Raw genomic sequence first — 25,409 nt, forward strand, 5'->3', positions numbered from 1 at the left:
CCGCCCCACGCCAGAAGCAGAGGGTCGTACCGCCGGTCTCGAGTCTCCTGTTCCCCCCCTCCCCGACATATGACAAGCGTGTTCGAAACGCGCCTGTCTGGGGCGGCCACCGCCTCCGCCTACCCGGGGCGGCAGGGCGAGCTGGCCCCCGAAGGGCTGCCGCAGCCCCTGGAGCGTGTCCGGCCCGGGCCCGGGGAAGGCCGCGGCACTGGGAGGAGGGAGCTGCAGGGCAGCTCGCAGCCAGAGGCGGGCAGTGCCGGGCAGGGCCCGCGCACCGCTGACAGGCTGACGGGGGAGGGGGCAGGGGAGCGGCGGCCGAGCGGAGCGCGCTCCTGGCCCCTGTGCCGCGCTAGCCACCGCTCGTCTCTATGGTAGGCGCTTCCGGCCCCTGTGCCGCGGCCGCGCGGGCTGAGCGCCGTCCCCCCCGTGGCGACTCTATAGCCCGCGCTTCCGGCCGCGCGACTTCCGCTCGGCGCTCGTTGGTGGGTGGTTCCACCGCCCTCGCTGCCTCGCCGCCCGCGCTGGGCAGCTCGCGCCCTCCGGTGCCGCCCGGTACGGTCCGGTCGCGCGCGGCCCGGCTGCCGCCGCACCCGCCGCCGCGCCTCCGCGCAGGGCCGCCGCGCCGGGGGCTGGGTCCGCCGGCGGAGGCCGCCGCGGCGCCATGGGCGCCTACCTGTCGCAGCCCAACACGGTGAAGAGCTCGGGGGACGGGGCCGGGCTCGGGCCGCGCCCGCTCCACTTCGGCTTCAGCGCCATGCAGGGCTGGCGCGTCTCCATGGAGGTGAGCAGGGCCCTGGGGAGGGCCGGTGGCTCCGGGCGCGGGGCTGTCGCGGAGCCCCCGGAGCTGCGGCTCCAGCTGCGAGGCTGGCGGGGAGGTTTTCCTTCTCCCCCGGCCCTTTCTCGGCGTCGTGCGCCGTCAGGCGGGCGGCGCGGCGGCCCCACTGGAGGGACGGGGGCTCGGGGGCGGGCGGTCCCTCCCTCCCGCGCGGGCGAGGCGCTGAGGCCGCGGTGCCCGCGCCGTCGGAGCGGGAGGAGCCGCCTCTCCCGGTGCTTACCGTGGCCTTGCCGGAGTGGCCGTAGGCTGTCGCTTGTCCCAGCCCGCACGGTGACCTGCGGGGGAGTCGCCCGCTTTGGGGGGGCACCGCGCGGTGTGTCGCCGGGGGCTCTCCCGGCACGTAGAGCCCGAGAAGTCCCGGCAGGGAACGAGAGACTCGGGTTAAAAAGCGGAGGAAAGGCCTGTGCGCGGTGCTTGGCGTGAAGCACAGAATGAAAGCAAACGAAACATCCTCAGGCAAAATCCCTGCTTTTCTTTCCAGGCAGAAACGAAGTGTCAGTTTCTCTATTTTCTGTATCCCTGTTTTTATTTTTTTCTAGGCAAATTTATTGGAGGAATTCTCACTGCTGCTCTCAATCTTCTCTAGCTAGCCTTGGCTTTACCATTCCATCAGCTAGGCTCGTTAGGAGGCAAATGAATATCTGGCTGCAGGAGCCAGGTGTTTGCCCACCCTCCTCCCGGTGGGGGAGTCTGTTGGAACTACTCTGTAAAGCTGCTTGTATGAGGGCAGTGTCGAGCTGCTGGGACGACATCTCTGCCTTGCCAGCAGTTCCTTGTCCTTTGATTTTAACACCCTCCGTGAGTACCATTAATGTGCTGGTTTATTTTCCCTTCCAGGCAGCCAGCAAACAGGCTAAATTAGATAAGGATTAATATTGGTCCCTGCAGTCCCCCCCAGGGTACATCTTCTCTGAACATGATAAAGCAGCCTTCTTGTTCGTAGTCCTTTGGCTAGTTTGGAGAGGGTATCCCACTCAGACTGTCAGGGACTGATTTTTTGCAAATATAGTTTCATAAGCCACACTGTCAGATGCTTTACTACTATCGAAATGTTACAGCAGTCTTACTGGTGTGTCAAAACAGTTACCAGGTGTTTCCTCCTTTCCGTGTGCATCAGAGCTCTATGAAACCGTGGGCTCTAGTTTCCAGGGTAGAATAGGCAGGAGAACTGGTGCTTGTGCTCTTAAGATACACTCAGATTACGTGGCTGACTGAGACTGATAGTGTCTCAGCCGGTCCATCCTGGTGACCTCTGGAAGGGTGAAATGGTGGCAAAGAGACATTACTGGAGCACTGAGGTGATGTGCAGTATAATCTCTGCAAGGCGATTAGCTCATGTGTAAGAGGCTGTGAATGCAGACAGTGTTCTGGCATCCTTGGCGCACAGAGGCGGAAAGGGTTTTAAGGAGACAGTCTTGGATAAGGGAGAGCAGAGGGTTGCCCCTATTTATAATGCTGGTGGGCCTAAGTAGCCCTCCCACAGGTAGGATGTTTGCTCATAATTTTGCTTATTTGAGGTCTGTTCCTACTGCTGTTGACCTTTATGGAAATTGGATGAGACCCAGAGCTTGCAGCTGTGTTCTCACAACTTACCAACATCTTTGGCTTATCTCCCTGTTGGCAGAAACAATACTGAGGCCATCAGTGTAGATGTGGTTTAGCTGTGTTATCACAAGAAATGAGAAGACGGTGGGAGTGCCTGTGTTACAAGTTGAACCTGCTGCAAATTGCTTCTAAGTCTGTGATGGGAGAGGAACATGTATTGTTTCACATACAGCTGAGCAGAAGTTCTGTTGCATTTTCTTGCATTCCAGTGCTGTGTTGTTCTGTGTGTCTTGTCTTGGTTTGTATTTTTTCCTTTTCTTCATGTTTAATTGTACTTTCGCTCTTCTGTAAGGCTTGGAGAAAGTTCTGAGCAAATGTTTACACTTAAGGCTTTAGTTATGTGTTGTGTTAGTGAAGCCAGTCAGAGTGTGTACAAGTGGTAGGACACTGGCATTTTTGGGTAGCCAAAATTTGTGTAAAGGGGTTGTCTGTTGCCTTTAACTTACTTTTTAGGAGCACTCAAGTGAGGTATATGGGGCTCTGAAGACATACTATAATAAAAATCCATTCTTAGTCCAGAGAGGTTGCTTTGTGAATAAGGAAATGTTTTGGGCAGGTGAGGGACCCAAAGGATAAGGATACCAAAAAAATAGTGTTAGGTACTATGAGCAAATAAGAAAAGGGGAAGAGCTGAAGATAGTTTTATGGTACAGAGAGGAGTGCTCTGGGACATAGGGAAAGGTGCAGGAGGCACTTTGGAGGTAGTTGGATGCAGCCCGAGTTCTTTGCTGTTCTGACCATATCTCCAAGATGAGACACCCACGATGCCTGTGTGCAGCTTCATCTCACTCCTGGGATCAGAAAAAAGGCCCTTGCTTCAAAAAAATGCAAGAATTTGGTTCAAAATATGGAGATTTGTCAAATTAACTCTCAGCTGTAACTTGTTTGCTAATTTCAACTGAATTCAATGTTTAACGTACTGTTTTTCAGGACTGCTGTAGTAACCACTGAGGTAGCTGGGGAAGACCTGGAATCCCACCCTTGAGGGGAACGCTAGATAGCAGAAAGCTGGCATCCAGGCTTTGTGAGCTCTTGCTTGGTCTGAAGAGCGTGAGATCATGGAGGACAATTGCTGCAGACAGCTTACCAGGCCTGGAAGCAGGGATGGAGACCTGTAACTGCTGGCCTCTTGCGCTGGCAGCGCAAGCTGGTCTTGGTGGTCAGTCAGGTGCTCTCTGAACTGCTCTCAGCGTTGAATGCCAGGGACTGGTGTGCAGCCCAGCTCGCAGAGCAGCTAGCGCTCGAGTTCAGAGCAGCGTAGAGCAAGCCCTGTGCGCAGCGTGGGAGCTGAACCCACGTGTGCTGGCCTGGTTTGTCTGCCCTCCTTGGCTGCGGTGCCCTGGTCCGGGGTCAGGACAAGTTGTGGTGAGTGCTCTACAAATGGAGCAGAGAGACTGTTTTTGCTGCCAATATTGGGTTTCCTCCCCAGCAGCATTTGTATTACTTGCTCTAATTAAACTGCTGTCTAGTCACCTGGGACTTATCCCAGTTACTTTGTTGTGGTTTTGCTGTCTCACTAGCTTCGGTAAATGCTCTGAACAGTGAGCATAAAAATGCTGGTTCTTTGCTTATTCTTATTTTTATTTGCTATCTCCAGTGAGCTCTCTGGTTAAACTTCCTACATTATAATTCAGAGTAATTTTTTTTTTTCATTTTGAATTAAGATTGTAATTTGCCTGTTCAGACACTGTTTTCATCAGTGTCAGGAGTTTCATTGCACTAAGTGCTACATAAACCCAGAACCTCTTTTTTTCTGTTTTCCTTAGCACTTGATAGAAATTGCAGGGGAATGGAGTTCTCTTCTTATAAGATTGTGTGACTCCAGAGGGCAAAGAGCTTTTATTCAAGGAGTCCTACAATAAAAAAGCGGAAGAACTCAATAGTTGCTTGGCTGTGCAGCAAGTGTAGCTGTGTGTGTATATAGAAATTTTGGGTTATGGCTGGTAATATGGACACATCCAAAACTTTGAGCCAGCTGTCTTGGAGTAAGCACAGTGTTTTGGGGCAACTGTAGCACACTTTAAGGTGATGAACTTGAACCACAGCAAAGAGGCTAGATCACGTTGTTTAAAATACCACGATTGTTCTTGAACAAAAGCATGTGGGGTGTGGTCAGGCTGTAAGTTGGTAGGTTAGGGCTTGAACTTAAAGGAAGTTTAGGAGATTAGTTGGGCAGGGGGAGGGTTTAAGAGAAAGATTCAGTCCATCCATTAGTTCCAGGCTTTGGATTAGAATAGCCAAATTCAGTTTGCTTACCCAAAGGGTGAAAGAGGTCAGGCACCTGGCTGTAAAATCTGGGTGGTGCCTTCTTCAGAGTCTGCTGTTCTTGTGAGACCTTGTGGAGAGAAAGGTTGCTCAGTGTATATAGCTTATATGTTGCGGATCTTTCTAGTTTGGGAGCATGCATGGGGAAAGGCTGGATGCAGTTTGATATTTAAGCCCAAAATGCCCCTGGGACACACCTTCCCTCTGGTTTGCCCCTGGAGATTCTCAGGGTTTCTGGAGAGTTGCCAGAACCCAGATGCATGTCTTACCTTAGGAAGCAATGCCTGGGTTTGTACTTTGGTTTTTGCATTGTTAGTTGACTGGTTGTTTGTCCTTTGCTTCACTGCTTAAAAGACACTTGAGAGAGGCCAGGCTCTTTGCCTTGCTTGTCAGGTAGCTGTGCCTGAGGCCAGCAGTGCCTTCCTGGAGCATCCCACATGGCAAGAAGAGCAGGAAGGAGCCTTTGTCCCAAGAGGAGGTTTTCCAGCCCAGTTGTTTGTTCTCACTGGATGTGATAATCCTGTGTCCTGCAAGGCTGCCTTTCATCGTGCTGTCTGGATAGACAACTGCTGCCATCTGTGACAATATTCACCAGGACAAGCAAAGGCAAAGCCTGCGGTTGGTTGAGGGCATGAGGTCAGGAGACTCCATATTTGATGTTCTGGCTTCGTCAGGGCATCGGAGTGGCTTTTCAGTTTGCTTGGCTCTTGTCTGGCAAGAACCGGGGAAGAGAGCATCGGTGGGAATGGCCAGACTCCATAGGTGATCCTGAGCCAGTTGCATTTGTCCGCGTGAGGGAAGTTGCTGGTGTATCGGTACCGGTACAACTTGTATTTCTGTAGTTATGCTCAGCTAGACAGGCCTCAGCCTGGGTACCAGTCTGTGCAGTAGAGCACAGCTTGCTGCCCTGTGTTCTTTAAGGACTGTGAAGCTACTACAGTAACACAGGCTTTGCCAGTACCATGATCAGAGGGATTGATTCTGGCTTGAGCTTGGCCATATCTAGAGTTGTTGTACTGAGGATCTGAAAGGGTTTCCAGTACAATCGCATGGTGAGAAGGCTTAGTTACTGCTTTAGCACAGAACACCATGTTAAAGATCAGTGCCCCCTGTTTGAAGATGGGTGCTTGCCAGGTAAGCTTTTGAGGATATGAGAGGAGGCTTTCTCACTGTTCCTGCTCTCCTTCCAGATTTGAGAATCCCTGTGTCAGTGCTCATACTCTCCCTGCTCCTTTCTCCCACTTCTCTGCGGGGTCTAGTGCAATCCATGTAATTCCAGACTTTTGCTCTCTCTTTCAGGATGCACACAACTGCATACCCGAGCTGGACAGTGAAACAGCCATGTTCTCAGTCTACGATGGACACGGAGGTAACTGCAACCACTGTGTTCTCTCCAGAGTCCTTCAGCGTGGCTCTTCTAGGCTACCAAGTGGCTGCTGGGGGAAGCATTAGAAGTCTTGGTCCTTCTTGGGGAGCATTTTCTTTGATAGATATCATTGACTAAGGTTCTGAAAGTTTCTTAGGGTTTCTAGAAGGAAGGTCATGAGTTGATACAAAATTGAAATGACATTTGTATTCCATCTTCTAAAGCTTTTGAGAATGGCTATTTTCATGGTGAATAAGCTAGACAGGATAGTCACAGAAGAGTGGCAGTAAGAAAAACTATGTGAGATTGGAGCAAAGGTCTGACTCCAGTCAGTATATTCTGGTGGTTGCTAGTACTGGTCATCTGAGGGAAGAGTGAAGAAACGGAACAGGCAGATCCATTCCCTGACATACCTTCCCAGCTTCAGTTCCCCACTTAAGGGCTCCCTGTGAACTAGAGGTTGCAGCCATTCGATCTTATAGACACATTTGAGTCTTCTTGATGAACTCTTTGTGAATTTGTCTGATTGCATTTTAAACCAGGTTTATGTGTTTGGTGATTATTTGCATGGGATGTTTTGTATAGAACTTCATTATTATTATTTGAAAAAAGACTGATCTAAATCTGCTGCCTGATCATTTCACTGCAGTATCTCCAACACGTAGAAGAAATTAGCGAATTATCACTCTGTTAGCACTTTTCACTTTTATAATTTTGGACTCTCTGTCCTTTCTTCCAGTCAGAAGAGTCCTAGACTTATCTCTGGTCATACAGCTGAATCTACTATGAAATAACAGCAGCCCTCATTTTCTGGCCCTGAGGTCAGTCGGCACAGCCTGGCCACACTGATGCTGTTAACCGGGCACCACAGCGTGGCTGCATCCAAACTGGCTGTTGGTCCCTGGTTCCTACTAGATCCTGAACTGCATCCAGAAATTATGAGTGCTAACTAGCTTATGCCAAAATTGCACCATGGATCATTCTAGTAATTTTTAGCATAGGTGCTGAAATACCTCGTCCGTGGGACTCATTAGGCTACTGCTGTTGGACATAGCCACAGATTCCAAACATTATATTGTACAACAGCTATGATTATATTTGTCCTTTTTATTTGGACATAGTCTAGCTCTGCAACATGCTTTTAGTTAGGCTGACTAGAACTGCCTGTGCCTTTCAAGTTACAGATATACCATAAATTTATTGACATAAGTGTTTTCTGCTTTGTTCTCAGTTCCTTTCCTAACAATTCCTAACATGTTAGCTGTTTTGATACAAATAAACTGTAAGCTGACACTTTTAGAACTCTGTCCCCAGTTTCTTCCAGATCTTTCTTAAGTGGCCATAGATGGCTTTGAGTCCATCCAATGTGCATATGGAGGTTGGTTGTCTTTTCTTTTTTTATGCTCTTGTCTTTGTCAGTGAGGAATTTCATCAGCCAATATCACATAAAAGCACAAGATCCTGCTGTTAAATTTTGCAAATTATTTTAGTTTTGATTATCCTGAATGATCCATCACTTCTTACTGACCTCTTTTTCAGATTATTTATGTAGATGGTGAACAACGTAAGTCTTCAAGAAACTCTCCCAGTGGCCATCCTCCATTTTGAAAACTGTCTGCTTCTATCAAACCTTACTTCTTTTCCCATGGCAGCTTAGTATGTAAAACATTTGATGATTTATTTGAAAGCTTTTTGAAAATCTATATGGAGTAGATCAACTACACTGCCTATTTCCTCCTGCTCATTGACTCTAAAAAAACATTGAACAGTTTGTGACATTCTCTGCTGTATATTTAACCTCTGCCCATCCTACCATATGTATCCATGTATCTACTAATTCTGTTTATTACAATTTCTACTGTTTGTTGTGGTCACGTACCAGATATGCTGGCCTGTAGTGTTGTGAACCCAGTTTCTACCACTCTCTGAGGCTTTTAACTTATTTTTTGGTATGATATATATGCCTTTCATTTCTCTGATAATGGAGCAGATTCAAGTGGAAGGTTACGTACTGCAGCTCATAATTGCTCGCTTTCCTTTAGAGCTGAGTTATCTAATTCTACCAATTTGTAAATAAGAGTTTAAGACCTTTTATTGCAATAGTCCTTATTAGAAAGGTCAGCCTGAGCAGGTAGCTGACTGGTAGCTGTTCAAAAGATAGGGTCTTAGTCTGAGGCATTTAGACTGAATGTTTTGAAATTATTTTCCCCCTGAACTTCATCTTGGAGTGTCCAGAGACCTGGGTGGAGCAACTGCTGATATCCTGAAGATTATCTTTGAGAACATGGGGATGATGAGTTGGTTCTGAAAGGCAGAGAAGGAAAAAGGATATAGGGATTTAGCAGCTATTCAACTTAATGTTATTTCTTGCAGAAATTAAAAAACCATTTGTAAACATCTAGCAGACATGAAGATGAGTAGCATCCAGCAAAACCTAGTCAAGAATGAATAATATCAAACCAATTCTTTAAGATCAGTGTCTTAGTTTGTTAGTTTCTCAGCTAACAGGAAGGTCTGTTTCGTATGTTCGGTTTTAGAAAGACTTCGGACACATGACATTCCTGTTAGTGTCAGACATGAAGTAATGTGTTTTGGTTTTCTTAAATACAATAGGAAAGATTCAAGATAGATGTTAGGGAAAGGCATTAATCAGAATGGCAAAATACTGGCATGGTTTTCTAACTTGTGTTTTAGTTTTCCAGTGATTGAATCTCTACAGCTCTTCCTAGACAAACCTTATCGGTAAGGATATGGATATAGTTGAACCCGACTCTGAAGATCAACTTTTGCACATCCCTACTTTTGTATGCTCTTATTGATGCATTATTTCTTTAGTTTGAAACAATTCCTCAGGTCTGTCCCATGTAAAAGAAGGTTTTAGAGTGGGAACCTCTCTAAGCTTTATTAGTTGCCAGTGCAAAGAATTAATTTAGCTTTTCTTTTATACCTTGCTCATCTATCAGCCTTAAACTCTCCAGTTAGCTTCCTGCTCCAGGCAGGTTGGGAAAAGCTTTTATTATTGTTCCTTGAAAAAGGGTGAGGGATTTTCATATTTAGCTTTCCATTTCACTCATCAGTTTTTCTTTTGTTTTCTCCCTGTGGACAAGACTCCCAGGTTTTGAAAGATGCTGCTGGTTTTTGCATTCTAGTAGCCCTCCCTAGTTGCCTTTTTGCTTTCCCTGGCCTCTCTGCCCCCAAATCTTGGAGAATGATATACGGGTACTCTGCACCTCCAGTATGGTGTTTCTGACCAATCTCTGTTGCAATCTACACGTGTTTTATCCTTTTAGCTGTTTCTTTTCATTTCCTTGTAATAAGTATCTTCATTTAGACGTAGCTCCACCTTTTCAGAGGTCAACATTATCATAGTGAGTTTTCTTTTTGCTCCTACCAGGGTGTTTAATTTGAATACAGCAAGCCCTATTGTAATTTTTTTCCAGTTGTATGCAGAGCGATGGATCTCTTGGTCATCTTGCCTTCTGATCTGCCTTAGCATTCTGCCTCTCTGTCATTGTCTCAGGGTGGGAGTTAATACTCTGTTTTTAAAATTTTTCTTTCCCAGTTTTGGCATAGTATTCCAATCCATAGGGATATCTCTGATATTAGTTGTTAGCCAGTTTATTTGTAATTTGACTCTAAGCTCTCTTTATTTTATATGCAAATTGTGTGTGTGTCTAAATACAGATCAAATCTTGGAGTGGGATCCACTTTCAGCCTTGTGAGGATGAGATAGGATGGGTTTGTGCATGTACATGCACTGAAAAAGATTTGATCTAGGAACCTCTATCTCTGGAGGCCTTTTTCTTGCCTAGGTTTCTGCCCTGAGGCTGCTGCCCATTCTTGTCTTCACATGTCATATTCAAGCCTGTGCTCCTGCAGATAGAGAAATCATACTGCAGTGAGATTCCAGCTGGGTCTTAGGTACTCTGGAGCCAGCCTTGCCTGAAATGCTGAGATAAATTGACTGTTCCATATTTCATTTGAAAGTGACTCCTGCTTTTAAAACTGAATCAGATGTAGCTTTTGATAGTGGCATCTAGCTGTGCAGAAATACGCTCTGAGACCTGAACTTTCCCATGTATGCTTTCACCTTTCTGCATGGTCTTTCAGATGTCCTGAAAACTCCACATGCTCTCACAAACAAAAACAGTCTGTTTTTATAATTTTGTAGGAACATCAAAGTTAATTACTTTGATGTTCCTACATATAATTACTTTTTCACTGAATTCAGTGCTACACATTATATATTTTACTTTAGCCTCCTGAAGACCTTCCTACTACTACATCTGTGTCACGTTAAGCAGGAAATGCAGCTGAGGATTTGGCATTACTTAGCTGGATGCTGCTCCTCTGGAAAACTTTAATACAATTATTAATGCAGACTCTGAGAGTTTTACGGTAGGTTTCACACTAGAGACGTGGAAGATGCAATCCTGGATTTGTTGTTGGTTATGTATTATGGTTATAGCTGAGTAATTGTATTCTCTAAGTGTCCAGCCCCTGAAGGCTTTTGAAGTCCCCAGCAGCTGAGGGCACTCCGCGCCCATGGGTACCAGGGCCTGCTTTTGTACCTCTGCTTCTCTGCCCCGCTTCTCGGGGAAGTGTGAAGAGGTGGAGGTTGCATTTGGTGAGGTTTTCTTTTCCCTCCTGTCCTAAAACTGTCAGCACCAGAATTCCTATTGCAGTTTAAAGTGTACCTTGGAGTGTGTAGAGCCTTGTCTGGAAGTTAAAAGCCACAGACTTCATTCCTCCCCTGGGGAGATAGTCCTGTGGTCTTGCCTGCCTTGGTGAGGGGAAGAGCCTGTCACACTTACCTTGCTGTGCTATATGGTACTCATGCACTCATCCTTCTCTTGCTTGAACAAAATTGTTTGGGTGTTTGCATCTTTGGAAAATTCATTCCATTTTACTGCTCTGCAGGTCAGTTTTGTGCTTCAGAGAGCTCTTCCCAACTTTTACCATTTTGCTGGAAATGTTGTCTCAAATGCCTCTTACAGATGAGGGCAACCAGGACCGTTTGCTGTAGGTCTGCTTAGGAAACTATAAAGCCCTGAGCGCTTAATTCATTGCTGACAGATGATTTTGAGGCTTTTAGTCACTTTCGATGCCCAGGTGAGCATGAGTGGTTTGGGGAGTAGTTTATCCTTGTGGATTGTCTGTTGCTTCTCTATACAGCCGTAATAAGAGGGTAAATCAGTGTGAATAACTCAGTAACTGCAGAAGTGAGGGAAACGTTAATTTTGAGATGATGCTGTAGTAGGTGAGGCACCATCAAAGAAAAGCAGCAAGTGGCTGTAAAATGAGTGGAGAAGCCTTTTGCTCTGAGATCTTTGTGCTCTATCCCAGGAGTCACTGTTACTCAGTTGCAACTGGTGTTTCTTTGATAGTTGTTCTCCTCCCTAATTCGGTGCCACAGACTAGGAGTATCATGGGGCCGAATCCTTTGATCCCTAGTGGAACTGGCAGGGAAGGACCTTGACGAAGAGCACCAAGCAGGACTGAGGTGTCTGCCATAATTACCTGGCTCTTCAGCCCTGCTGCTGATGCCCTCATCCCCACCTTCAGAGGGAGGATGCTTGATATTTAATGGAGACCTTGATAAAATGCAGTGGGTGGGCTGATTTTGGTATGAGTGTAACCAAATCCAGGAGTATTTTGCATAATGAACTGAAGGGAACCATGTACATCTGTCTGCATGTAGAAGATAAATTCCTTGAGCCAGTTCAGCTTCTCCGGCCACTGTGGCACAAATGTGCTTTGAGTTACTGACTCAGCTTATAAAAGCCATTAGATCTCTGGGACTGCTGTGCAAGCAGCTTGACCTGATGTCTCTGTGCTGGGCCAATAGCTGCCTCCTGTGCACCAAAGGGACAGAGACCTATTAGATTTGAGGACTTGTTTTACAGATTCACAGATTGGTAGGGGTTGCAAGAGACCTCTAGAGATCATCTAGTCCAACCCCCTGCTAGAGCAGCATCACCTCAAGCAGGTTGCACAGGATCGCGTCCAGGTGGGTTTTGAATCTCTCTAGAGAAAGAGACTCCACAACCTCTTTGGGCAGCCTGTCCCAGGGCTCGATCACCCTCAGAGGGAAGAAGTTTTTCCTCATGTTCACACCTGAATTTCCTGCGTTCCAGTTTGTGCCCGTTGCCCCTTGTCCTGTCACTGGGCAGCACTGAAAAGAGTCTGGCCCCATCCTCTTGATGTCTGCCCTTTAGATATTGATAAGCATTGATCAGGTTGCCTCTCAGTCTTCTCCAGGCTAAACAGGCCCAGATCTCTCAGCCTTTCCTCATACCAGAGATGCTCCAGTCCCTTAATCATCTCTGTAGCCCTCCACTGGACTCTCCCCAGTAGTTCCCTGTCTGTCTGGAACTGGGGAGCCCAGCACTGGACACAGAACTCCAGATGTGGCCTCACCAGAGCAGAGCAGAGGGGGAGGAGAACCTCCCTCGACCTGCGGGCCATACTCTTCTTAATGCACCCCAGGACACCGTTGGCCGCCTTGGCCACGAGGGCACGCTGCTGGTCATGGAGAGCTTCTTGTCACCAGGACTCCCAGGTCCTCCTCCTTCCCAGCAGGTCAACCCTTAACCTGTACTGGTGCTTGGGGTTGTTCTTCCCTAGGTGCAGGACCCTACACTTGCCCTTATGGAATTTCACGTGGTTCCTCTTTGCCCAGTTCTCTAGTCTGTCTAGGTCTCGCTGAATGGCAGCGCAGCCTTTTGGTGTGTCGGCCACTGGAATGCGCCTTCCAGTTTTGTTGGATTGTCTTCCACAGCCAGACGACTCCAAAAGAGAATCTTGTTTTTCTAGATGCTTTGGTTAAAACATTGTAAGCGAGCACCTTTGTTTGCTCTGAGCAAGGGAGACAGGGTACCGCCATGACCAGCTCTGCTCACAGAGGGTGGCCTGGTTTGAGGGTGAGCTGCAGCTGATAGAGAAGTCTGAGACTGGCAAAGGGTCCTGAGTGAAGCCTCATCAGTTTGCAGCAGAAATGTCTGTTGCAACATCTGTGCTGGAGCTGCATGGGAAGCAGCAAAGGTTTCTTGTCTACTGTGGCACCTACAAATTCTCTTACAATAATTTGTGTCTGGGTAGCCAGAGTCAGGCACATCAGACGTTCCCAGATCACGATTTAATCTCAGTGTCACCGTTTCAAAGAAATGATTCGTTTAACTGCCAAAGCTTTTCATATTGGGGCTGGCTTTCTGCTTTTGTGGTGACAGAGTAAGATCTTTCTCCATCGCATTGCTTTGCACAGCGCTGCCAGGCTTGTGGAAAGTATCTTCCTGCAGGCTGTGCTCCAGCCCCATGCCTGCCTGCTGACAGGGGACATACTGGGGCCAAGGCTCCAAAGCTGTTGGTGATTTTCTCAGATCAAGCTACTTCTTGCTGTGAAGAAGATCCCTTTTTCCTAGCTGTGGCAGAAAGACTGGAACATTTAGTCATCTTTTCCATCTGGTGGGTGATCAGATGTCCACACTGGTGATATTAGATCTGTCAGCTGCTTCCAGTAGCACAGACTGCACAGAGCTGCTGCCTCATCTGCAGGCCCCACTGGGATGGGCAGGTATGGGGGTGCCCTTCAGTTGCTCTCTTCTCCCTTTCTGATCTCAGCAGGTAGCTGTGGCCACTGCTCTTCAGCCAGAACAGTTACCTGACACAAGCAATGCAGGGTTTCATCCACCCTGTTCCTGTTTAGCGTTTGGGTAAGAACATTGGGGAAGCCTCTGAAGAACTGCAGGGCACAGCACGGCTTGCATGCAGATGACCCACCTGTGTGTCTGCCAAACACTCTGGATGATGCAGCTCAGTGACCCAAAGAGTGTCAAAATGAGATGAGTAAGAGATGTCAGCGCCATCATGCTGGTCCAGATTGGGCAGGCAGGAACAATTGCAAGTTGGAAGAGAAACTGGAGGAGATTGCAGCTGCCCCCTGCAATGACCAGCAGTTGTCAGCAGCCCTCTGGGCCTGTTTCCTATCCTGTAGTTCCTGATTTGGGATTGTCGGGTCCCCTTGGTATTCCCTTTTAAGTTCTCATAAAAATGCTAGGGTCCCGCCTGTTTCTCTCTTAGATCACTTGTTTTTCTGTGATCTTCTTATTTTGTTTTTTTTTCCCCTCTTGCTTCCACTCTGCATTTTTGAGACCATGCTCAGAATAGAGCTCAGTCTCTTTATTGTCTAGATCCATAGCACTGAACTTTTTGCAGCACTCTTTTAACAGCAACTGTTTGGCAAGGTTTCTGTTCTTTGTCAATGGCCACTTGATCCCTTTTCTGCAGGCACATTTGAAAAGTCCCTCGTCTGCTGTTTCTTTCTCTCAAATCTCACCACCTCTTCACTTCCCACTGTGTTCGCTCTGCCTCTCCCTTTGCTAAGTGGATGGCTAGCTACTTCCCACCCTTCTCATACTTTCCCCTCGATTCCCCTGCTCCCCTTTCCTTCACAGAGCTTTGCTTCTGTGTGTGTGCATCACTTCTCGTCATGCCCAGCTACCTGCACAGCCTCTGTTCGGCTGGAAGAAGGGGAGTGAAGCTGGGATGTGCTAGCAGGGAGGTCAGGAGTTGAGTGGCTGTTACAGCACTGCTGTAAAACATCCTTCTGTAGCACACGTGGCTCTCTTGCCTTACCTATAGCTGTAGGAAAGCTGGCAGTGTACGGAGAGGCTCTCAAGCGCTATGCTCAGCCCACTCGTACTACTCCTTTGCCATGCGATAGAGAATGGCTCATCCAGCACAGTCTTAAGCATGGTCCTGGACCCTGCGGCTGGACCCCTCGGCCTGCCCTGCTCCTCTCTCTGCCACCCTTCTGTGGCTGTCGTTTAGTTTGTTTCTCAGTTTCTAGCTCTAATTTTTTCTTTCTGTGAGCTGGGTTCCTATGTCCTACGTTGTTCTTTGCCTCTCATATAAAAACCTAAATTACTAGACTGATCTCTTATAAGCTGCATTGTTCTTTCTGGTCCCCTTGCTGAGCTGTACTACAGAAATGCACAATCCCTCACTCTGTTTAATCTTCTTCCTCAATTAATAACACCTTCATGATCACAAAAAATGTTTCTTGTGCTCTGTTGCATACTTGACAGTATTAATTACTGAGCTACTGGAGTGTTTCTGGCTTTTAAAAATCTTTCAGCTGCTCTAGGAGTGGGTGCTTGGTTTGAGTTGTTGACCATCGATCCAAGTTATCCTCTGTGCTCTTAACAGCCTGGTGTTCTGGCTACCGTTCACTCTTGCCACATACACACACTCACACACACCCCTTCCTGTACCAAGATGACTGCTCTGCTGATCAGGACCCCATCTTCCTGAAAGGCTTATCTTAAGGCTGTGGCATCGTATTTTTGTTGGTCTAGAACACGCGCTAGAATACATAGTGCTTTTTGTGCTGCTCGACATGCTCTGAGAGAGCGCTTATGTTGACCAAAAGCTTCCCTTTTCCTCTGTTGTTTATCCCTAAGTTTACATGTGAAAATAGAACTTTCTAGGTAGCATGGGCCTAAACAGTTGTCCTAAGTGCCAAAATGGGCCTAAGCTCCCTTTCAGGAAGCTTATAGCATTGGCCAAACCTGATGGGTAAGAGCTCCTTGAGGTTTGCCAGGGATCATCAGTGAATCCTGCTGTTCTGGAGATGCAGCCTGCTGGGAGGTGTGAGTGAGATCCACAGCAATCTGTTAACTGCATGACTTTTCCATGTCTGGGTTAGTTCTGGTTTGTGTCCCAAGATTTGCCTCAGGAGTTCAGTTGCTCAAGAGTGTGTTTTGCTTCTGGGAGGACCAACTTCTTTAAATGATTTCTGCTCCCTTTCAGGAGAAGAAGTTGCCCTGTACTGTGCCAAGTATCTTCCTGAGATAATCAAAGACCAGAAGGCCTATAAGGAAGGCAAATTGCAAAAGGTAAGAATCTAGCTCTGCCCTGAAACAAGTTAGCACCAATGCAGAGGAAAACCCTTGTTTAGATACCTAATACTTGTGTGCAGGGCCCTGTCCCTCCAAGGTCTGTCTGCCATGTCTTCTGTTTTTATTTCCCTTCCTTGTTCCTAGGAGTGTATACTAGGTGCTGATTGTATTTTTCAAGGATAAACCTTCTTCTATTTTCCAGCTTTCTTTTTTTGCCTTTTTTTTAAAAAGTTTTCAGATTCATTCCAGTCAAAGGTGTGGGCTAGTTCTTTGAGTGGTTTTAGTGGGTTGTTTTTTTGGGGGGCAGGGGTAGCTTTTGTCAGCAGTGGGAGATTAGTTCATGTCTTGCTTCCACCAGGCAATCCCTCTGTTGTAACGCTCCCTCATAGTACTAATGCCTGATCTGATGTTGGGTATCCTGTGGGTTGGTGCTGGGATCTGTAGCAGGGTGGGTGAGGGGAGGGCAGTCCCTCCAGAACTTCTGTTTGCATCTAGACTGGGGATAGCCTACCGAGCAAACTTGAATCAGTTTGTGGCTCTTGCTCTAGGCTAAAATACCCAAGTATTGTGCTTTGCTGATCCCAAGCTGGCTGTGCACGCTGGCTGCAATAAGCCTGTCTGCTGAGTAAAGGAGTCTGCATGCTGAGCCGTTCTGCACAGTGGCTTTGAACGCTGTCCTGTCCCCAGGCCCCCTGTGGGCTCCATCAAGGCTTGTGACTCAGTGTCCCATAAGATCTTCCAGTGGTGCCCAGTGCCAGGACCAGAGGCCGTGGGCACAAATTGGAACCCGGGAGGGTCCCTCTGAACATCAGGAAACACTTTTCAGTGTGAGGGTGACACAGACACAGGTTGCCCAGGAAGGTGATGGAGTCTGTCCTTGGAGCTATTCAGAAGCTGTCTGGGCATGGTCCTGGGCAACCGGCTCCAGGCGTCCCTGCTGGAGCAGAGTGTTGGATCAGGTGGGACCCCAGAGGTCCTTGCCAGCCTCAGCCATTCTGTGATTCTGTATGGTGCGTGTTCTGAAAGAGACTTGCACAGCATTGACGCGCAGGCATCCTGTAAGGGAGATGAAACTGTGCACATTCTCATGTCTCTGTTCATACGTAGGCCCTGGAAGATGCCTTCTTGGCCATAGATGCCAAGCTCACCACTGAGGAGGTGATTAAAGAGCTCTCTCAGATGGCTGGGCGACCCCAAGATGATGATGATGAGAAGGAGAAAGTTGCTGATGAAGATGATGGTAAGTCAGATGCCACCAAATAGACAAGACTGCAGCTCCAGAACAGGGACTGAGAGCAGTTGGGCCAGGTCTCCTTGAGCAGAGGTTTTCTGTCCAAATTTCTCAGTTAAATTTCAGCTGGAGTTGAACTGCCACCCCTCAGCACTGTTTATTGCTTTGGGCTGGTGCCGGTGAAATTCTGATTCTTTTGGTAGCTTAATTCTATGAATAACAAACCAGTCTGTCACAGTTTTCCATAGGGCTTCCTCCATGGGGTGCAGAGTTCTAGGATGTGTCAGAAACCTCTGAGCTTGGAAGTGGGCTAAGTTGTGAAAGTGAAACAACATTATCTCCAGTGCTTAGCTCTCCCAGGCTGGTGGCAGACACCAGCCGCAGATAGGATTGAGGTAGATTTTGGTCTCTTCAGCAATTCTTTTTCTCACAAAGAGGCAAGTGTGCTTTTCCACCAGCAAGTGGTTGCCAGACCATGAAGCCAGCTAGAAGGTGAATCCCAGGGTAGAATCCTGTGCTGCTCTCGGCTGAATATCCTGTGACTAGCCTTGAAGCAGATGTGAAGCAATACCATCACCTTGAACCCTGTGTGTTGATCTGAAAATGCTGAATTTGTTGGCCCTCATTCTCCAGCTGACAGGGACAAAGTGGTTTTTCAGTTGGTTGGTTGGGTTTGTGGGTTGTTTTGTTGGGGTTTTTTTTTTGTCCTGTACTTTCAGGAGTATTTGGGATATAGGTATTTCTTTTCCTTTTGGGATTAACTAGCAAAGAAAATTATAACCAAGGGGATGTCAATAGGGAAGCAGTGGTCATTGGCTCATAGTTTAGGGTAAGTCATCCTATTTTCTGTCTAGTGTCCCACGTGGGAGATACTGCATTCACTGCCTCAAGCTATTCTATCATCTGTTTGTAAGTGTCTAGGTTACAGCTGGTTGGGATCCCTGTGGTGCTTAAGGCCCATGGAGCAACTGCTATAACAAAAATTTCAGTTGCAGTATTAATGAACAAATCTGCACATGAAAGTGGTCTATCTGCTTCCCCCGCAGCTTCAGATGAGCCTGCACTCGAGAAATATGGGGCTCTTTACCCTCCAACCTTACATCTAATTTAAACGCTCTGTGCTGCCTACAAGTCAGCCAGATAGCATCAGAGGTCGGAGGCACTAGGGTAACTTGCAGACTGCGTACATCGGCTGTGGTTAGAAGCCACTGCCCTGCCATTTGCCTATTGTTCATCTGCAGCACCTGGAAGCTGTGGGATGGTGCAGACCTAGCTGTGTTTGTACCTGCTAGTGATCAGCCTGTTGAGCATTGCTGAAGCCTGTCTGCAACAGCAGCCTCTAGCCGGGGCAGCTCACCGCTGAACCCAGCATGTGCTGCAGAGCTGCTGCTATGCTGTTGTATCCTGATTTCTGACCCTCTTTGTCCTCACTCCCTCCCCCTTTCCATTTTTAGTGGATAATGAGGAAGCTGCTCTTCTGCATGAAGAAGCCACAATGACCATTGAGGAACTTCTCACACGTTATGGACAAAACTGCACTAAGAACCTCAAAAACAAGTCTTTAGCTCCAGCTGGGGAGAACACTGCAGAGGGGACAGGCAAGCAGCATGATGGGGAGTCAAATATGAATGGAGAGGCTGACCCGGGGGAGCTTACCGACCACAAGGAGAGGAAGAATGGGAAGCCAGATGAAGAAATCACGGGTATTTCCTCCACCTCAGACAAAGCCAGCACTGGAGGCAACAGCCCTGCTCTGCAGAAGCCTGAACTAGGCAAAGGTGACGAGGCCGTCACCTCTTCTACTGGGGAGGCCGGGCCCTCCTGCTCCTCTACGGGAAAGCCCCAGCGCACAACCAAATCCAAATTTTTTGAGGACAGTGAGGATGAGTCAGATGAGGTTGAGGAAGAGGAGGAAGACAGTGAGGTAGGAAACAGCACTGGGACAGAGTGGCCTTCTGGCTGGGCAGAATGCATTGCTTACTGTGGTACTTGAGCTACGAGCCTCTGGCTCATCCTAGGTGTGTCCTAGGAGTAGTTTTTTCAGGCCAATATTCTGAGACCATCTCATGGGAGTGTTGGGGATTGTTTAGATGACCTTGAAGGAAACATACCCTCATCTGTGCAGCAGCCATAATGGAGAGCCCTTGGTCTTGCTGCATGCACCATCCCTTCATTCACTGTGGTAGTTGAAACTAGCTGCTCTGATCATAGACATCAGGTGTGGGGGAAATGTACCAGGTCATCTCACTCAGGGGCAAACTTCTGTGTCCCCAGGACGGAGGGACCAGCTGTCTGGGGAGGGCACTGAGAGTGTCCTGTGTGACTTCTGGTGCTATCTCTCGTTTCTTGTAGGAATGCAGTGAAGATGAGGATGGTTACAGTAGTGAAGAGGCAGAGAATGAAGATGATGAAGATGACACTGAAGAAGCAGAGGAAGATGAGGATGAAGAGGAGGAAATGTTGTTACCAGGCATGGAGGGGAAAGAGGAGGTGCACACCCTGTTCTTGTGTTCTGTAGCCCAGCGTGGAGCCAAGGGCACTTGGGGGGGACTCAGCAAGGAGTTATTTCCATTCACATGAGGATAAAGCACCTCTTTTGTTCTTCTGAGGCTGAACACAGCTGCTGACTTTATGCAAAAGGCTGAGGGGTAGGGCATGGATCTGGGCAGCAGGTTGAGGTCGGAAGAGGCTGACCCCACGGCTGGGTTTGCCGTGCTTAGAAACCGCTGTGGGGCTTGGCGTGGAAGGAGAGTACAGGCAGTAGCAGGACTGCTCTGCTGGCGCTGCTGCTCCTGGGCAGAGCACTGCTCTTTGCCAGGCCGAGGCTGCAGCTCCTCATCCCATGGCAGTGCTGGCAGATGAGCCAGGGACCCAGGAAAAGGGGACTACAGCTCCCAAGGTGCCAACCTTCTCTCTTTGGAGAGATGCCCTGGCTTGCAGTGAAGCTTGTGCTTGAGCTGAGCTGGGGCTGGAATCAACACCTTAGAGCTGAGGGTACAGCAGGACATGTTGAACGCTGGAGAATCCTGAACCACTGATGCTTTGTGAGGCTGGAATGGAGGTATTGCTTGATCCTGGCTCTCAGTGAACACACTCCTGCTGTGTTTCACATTTCCCTCAGGCTTTTCTCCATTGTTTTGTGGGCGCTTATGGGAAGAAGGGGTGAGACGCAGCACCTCAGGGTTTGGGACACCGCGGGGCCTGTGGTGGCTAGTGCTGGTTGCTTTATTGACCTGATATGAGCAAGAGAAAGGAGTCTCAGCAAAATCGTTTGTCTTTTGCAGCCTGGCTCTGACAGCGGGACAACTGCTGTTGTGGCGCTTATCCGAGGCAAGCAGCTGATTGTGGCTAACGCTGGAGACTCTCGTTGTGTGGTGTCAGAAGGTGGCAAAGCTGTTGACATGTCATATGACCACAAGCCGGAGGATGAGGTGGAGCTGGCCAGGATAAAGAACGCTGGTGGCAAAGTCACCATGGATGGGAGAGTGAATGGCGGTCTCAACCTCTCCAGGGCAATCGGTGAGCAAGATGGGGGTGAATGCTGGCAGGCCAGCTTCAGAGTGCTGTGCTCAGGACATCCGTGCTTCCAGCACTTGGCAGCTGCTAAGTTTAAGGAACAGTTTTTAACTGGATGATGAGTAGAACCTATTCAGTATTTGATGTGGTGAGATTTCAGTCTAATTAGAGAAAGTGGTCATGAAACTGGCAGACGTCAGTGGAAAGCAACACCTAGCACCGGCCAGGCTCCAGTACAGGACAGAGTGTGTGAAGCTATTGTGCCATCAGCTGGGTTATCAGAAACTACATCATATAAACTGTCTCAAAACCAGACTGTTGACTTTTAATAGGACTTTTTCCTGTTAGCAGGCCTTGGTATGTTGCTTCCTGGGGACCTAACTTTATACCAGTTTGAGGTCATTTGTTCCTGAGCCATCATTGCTTTTTAATTGCACAAACTCCATCCCCCTTGCTGCAGTGCTTTAGGCAGCACCTGACTACTGTTTGTACTCATCTTTTGGTCTCTTACGATCAACGTTGGAGTAATTAACAGCTCAAGAGACTGGGCATGTCTATTAGCAGCCAAACAGGGTCTTGGCCCAGTCACTGGCTACAGTCTGAGCAGATGAGATGCTGGGAGGCATTCAGGAAAGAGTAGTGAATAACACTGAGAATGTACTGGGAAATAGAGAAGGGAAGGAAATGCCAGCAGCTAAGGGCCAAAACCATTGAAATTATTATCCTAGGGTAAAGAGAGAAAAACACATTTAGGATGGAAACTAGGAGTTTGTTTATCTGGGGAGACACTGGTATTTTCACCTACTGTTTTGCGGTGGCCCTTGAAGTCCCTTCCTAGGATGTAATTCCAAATAAGCCTGCTAGTCAGAGCTGAGTATCAGTTTTCTCAAGTGAGCTTCGGCTGCTGAGGGTTTGGGAAGACTTGAGTGTGATGTGGGCATTGCACCGAAATATCTGGACAGCCTGCACTTCTGGAAAATGAGCATCTAGTGTTATCATAGCAAAGCCAAGCTAGTGCTGGGGTGAGCCGCAAATCCTGCTCCAAGACATGAGATAGCTCATCTCATGAGCACTGCTGCAGGATCTCAGATGGTGGTGTCAGATGCCATGGGCTGTTGGCCTGATGTTGCCCCAGGAATTGGGGAAGTGGCACTTGATTTGGGGTGAAGAGATGCTCTGCTGGCAAAGGCACCTCCATTGCTTGGTAACAGTGCGTTGGGCTCACCAAAGCTGATGCCTTGGATGCGTGGCAGACTTCTCTCTCTGATGCACCCACAGCCTGATCCACTCTGGTCTGATCCGCTCTGGTTGCGGGAGCATTGGCTCCAATTCTGCTGGGGTTGTCCTTTGGCAGGGCAGTGTTTCTCACCGTTCAGGGGTAGGCAGCATTGCCAGGGCCAAACCACAACAAAAATTGATCTTTCTCTCCACTACAGGTGATCACTTCTACAAGCGGAACAAGAATCTGCCTCCAGAAGAACAGATGATCTCTGCCTTGCCTGACATCAAGGTGCTGACAATAAATGATGACCACGATTTCATGGTCATTGCCTGTGATGGAATCTGGTGAGTAGTGAGGGAGCAGTTGTGCCTCTTGGGTATCACTACTCCGGTCTTTTCCCTGGAGTTGGGCTTCAGGAAGGCCTAAGGGCCCTGGGTGCTAATCAGCTCTTTATTCCCCATGACCTGAGAGTGTTAAGTTGGGCCCCTAAGGAGCTCCTCTCAGCTGGAGGGACATCAGTGTGCTGAGCTCTGAACCCTCCAGTTCCTCACTGCGTGCAGCCTTGTTCCCATCAGCTCCCTGCACAGGGAGGCTTCCTTGGGACACTGTAGCGTTGACTGCTCCCTTTGCTTGCCCTTCTGACCTCTGCATTCTCTGCAGGAATGTGATGAGCAGCCAGGAAGTGGTGGATTTCATCCACTCCAAGATCACCCAAAAGGATGAGAATGGAGTCCTGAGGCCGCTCTCTTCCATTGTAGAAGAGGTAAGGTCCAGAGCTTCACCATCCCTTCAGCACGCAGTGTTTCTGCATCCCGTCTTGGTGCCTGACTCTACCCTCGCTCCCCATCAGACTGGTTTGGTCAGCACTTGGGGTGTCTGGCAGCACATGGGCTGCAACACTGGCTGGAACAGGAGCAGATACACTTCTAAATTGGGACCCAGTTCCTTTGGCACCCTGACCAGTGGTTCTGACCTCTAGGTTGCTGTCAAGCCAAGGAATTTTCTGTTCCCTTTCAGAAAACCAAGGCTACTGAGGCTGTTTCTGTTCCTTGTCTGTGAGCCAAGCCCGCACCATTCTGGCCTGGCAGCCCCTAAGCTGCTGTCAGTTGCTGGAATGGGCCCAGTGTCTCAGGTTATTCAAAGTGCTGTGTCTGTGCTCTCTGCTAACCTGTCCTGTCCCTCCTCAGCTGCTGGATCAGTGTTTGGCTCCAGACACCTCAGGGGATGGCACTGGCTGCGATAACATGACCTGCATCATTATCAGTTTCAAACCCCGTAATACACACCCACCTGCTGAAAGTGGGAAGCGGAAACTGGAGGACACGGCAGCACCAGCAGCACCAGCAGAAGAGAACGGTGGTGATAACAACAAGAAGGCCAAGCTGGAATAGCAGGCCTCGCACAGGGACTTTGCTGTGCGCTCACCAGACTCTCGTTTCTTAAACATGCTGAACTCAAGACTCCAAAGTCTTGGTCCTTTTTTTAGCCTTAGCAGAGGCCTTGTTTGTCCGTGTCCTGATTGGGGGGTGGGGGGCGGGTCTGGTTAGCGAGGGCATGTCGCACTGTTCATCTGTAACCATTCCAAAGAGGGAGCCAAGGGCAGAGCTGTGCACGGGAGCAGCCACCAGCCACAGCGCAGGAGCCCGCCACGGCTGGCAGCCTGTAAGCACAGAGCCCTGTGGTTAGAAGAAGGATGTCCCCCCATTGTCTCCATGTGGTTGTTGCCATTTCTGTGCCTGTGAATTTCTGTTCGGAGGGAAGAACTTTTTCACTGTTGAGGTTTTTTTAATCTGCACCCAATTATTTAAGGCCCTTTCTGTTTTTATTTGTGAAACAATCTGGCTGTGGTGCTGCTGCCACACCTTGTTCTGTTGTACACTTTCAATCAATACTTTTTTCAAACTAAAAGCCCAGAAAACGTAGCTGTACTTTTGGTCCTTGGTTCTTTCCTGGAGATGGGGGAGTGAGGAAGGTGGGATGGGAAGAAGAATGTCTGTCCCTGGTGTCTCAGGGCACTGCAAGATGTGTCCGCAGCTCACAAGAAGCAGCTGGCTTCTGCCATGTGGCTGCAGAGCACCAGCCCCCGCTGCAGTGTTTGGGGCTGCTGCCTCTCCAATACCCAGAGACAGGTTGTGTCTGCCGAAGGGACAGGGGTACCAGTCACCCACCTGCCCTGCTGCGGGCAATGCTGCATGCTGTCTTCAAGGTTTGACAAGAGACAGCTCCTGCCTCGTGTGCTGGATGGTGTAAAGCTTGTACAACGTGTGTTGATACTGTAGCTGGTCCTGCAGGAGTGAAGTCCCTGGGCTACAAACCACTGATGGAAAGGTCAGCTGCTGCTCCCTGCTGCTGTGCCCCTTCTCCTTCCACCTGTCATGGTGTGGAGCACAGGGAAGCACGTGAGGTTTGCAGGCCAGGTCACCTGGCACGATTTCCTCCAGCTGCTCTGGGGTTCCTGTGTCACAGGGGGAGTGCCCTTGGCAATGCCTTGCACTGAAGTCTTCCCTCTTCAAAGATGAAGTCCACCCTCCTGGTCCTGGTCTGCAGTTCAGTCGGCCCATGCCTCACCAGCCTGGATGGGTGCATCTTGTGTCATCTTTGAGCCCCTTCACTGGCAGCCCTGAGCTTAAGCCCCTGTGTCTAGCAGCTCCCCAGTGCTGATGTGTCCAGACCTGAACTGTTTTGATCATCAAAGCTGAGCTCCTGCAACCCTGCACAGGATTGGGAATTCAGAGCCACAAACACACAGGCACTGCAGTTGGATTTGCTGCTCAGGCTGATTCTGTGCTCAGAAACTCTGGATGAGCTCATGTGTTGCCCTAGAATGGTGCTGCCTGAGTAAAGCACCCAAGGAGAATTTTTTCCTTTGCAAAAGTGGGTTTCTTCAGGTTTGTCTCACTCTGGCTAAGGGGCACCTTGGTACCTGGGGCTTCCTCCATGCTACAAATGTGCTGGCCAAATTGCCCCCAAATTTTGAATAAACAGACTGAATTATCACAGGAATGAGCAGAATTCTTTTCTCCAGTCCTAAAAGCATTTGTTTCTGAGGCTCCTCTAGTTTCCATACATCCTTTTTAGTACAGGGACAATAGCGATGCTGCAGAGCCTTGTGCAGAAGGGTAAATCCAGTCCTGGATAGAGTGTCCAGAGCTGCAGTGCCCTGGGAGGCTGAGCTGAGAGGCAGTTTTGCTCAGTGGAGTTAAAAACACTGAATTGTCATGTGCCTGCTGTCTCACTTGTGCTGCAAGGCATCAGTCTCGAGAGGATTTGGCTTTAAACTTTCTTCCTGTTTGTTAAAGTTTTTGTAATAGGACTTAGCATTGGACTCTGTGGAGTCCCCTAAAATCGCTCTGGTTAGTGGTGATCTCGCGTTAGTAATTTGTATTACCGGGTGTAACTGGGTTTAGGTCATTTATTGGGTGCTCTGTTGATGTTTTATCATGCCAATTTTTAATCACAATGCTTTGTGG

General features: G+C 48.6%; 1 protein-coding gene across 2 annotated transcripts; it reads left to right on the plus strand.

Moving 5' to 3' along the window:
- PPM1G (protein phosphatase, Mg2+/Mn2+ dependent 1G) lies at positions 1-23,865 on the plus strand. 2 transcript variants are annotated; one of them, XM_054818827.1, is made up of 10 exons: positions 1-781; positions 6,005-6,074; positions 15,882-15,967; positions 17,078-17,210; positions 18,656-19,125; positions 19,554-19,691; positions 20,486-20,720; positions 22,154-22,283; positions 22,600-22,702; positions 23,127-23,865. In XM_054818827.1, exons 1-10 carry the CDS (start codon positions 662-664, stop codon positions 23,328-23,330), a joined length of 1,689 nt encoding a protein of 562 aa, XP_054674802.1. In that variant the 5' UTR covers positions 1-661; the 3' UTR covers positions 23,331-23,865. The 2 variants fall into 2 exon arrangements, with proteins under 2 accessions (XP_054674802.1, XP_054674803.1); XM_054818828.1 differs by lacking the exon at positions 1-781 and adding an exon at positions 1,862-3,805.
- Positions 23,866-25,409: the final 1,544 nt, after the last annotated feature.

This window comes from Grus americana, chromosome 3 (genome assembly GCF_028858705.1).
Source record: "Grus americana isolate bGruAme1 chromosome 3, bGruAme1.mat, whole genome shotgun sequence".
Lineage (NCBI taxonomy): Eukaryota > Metazoa > Chordata > Aves > Gruiformes > Gruidae > Grus > Grus americana.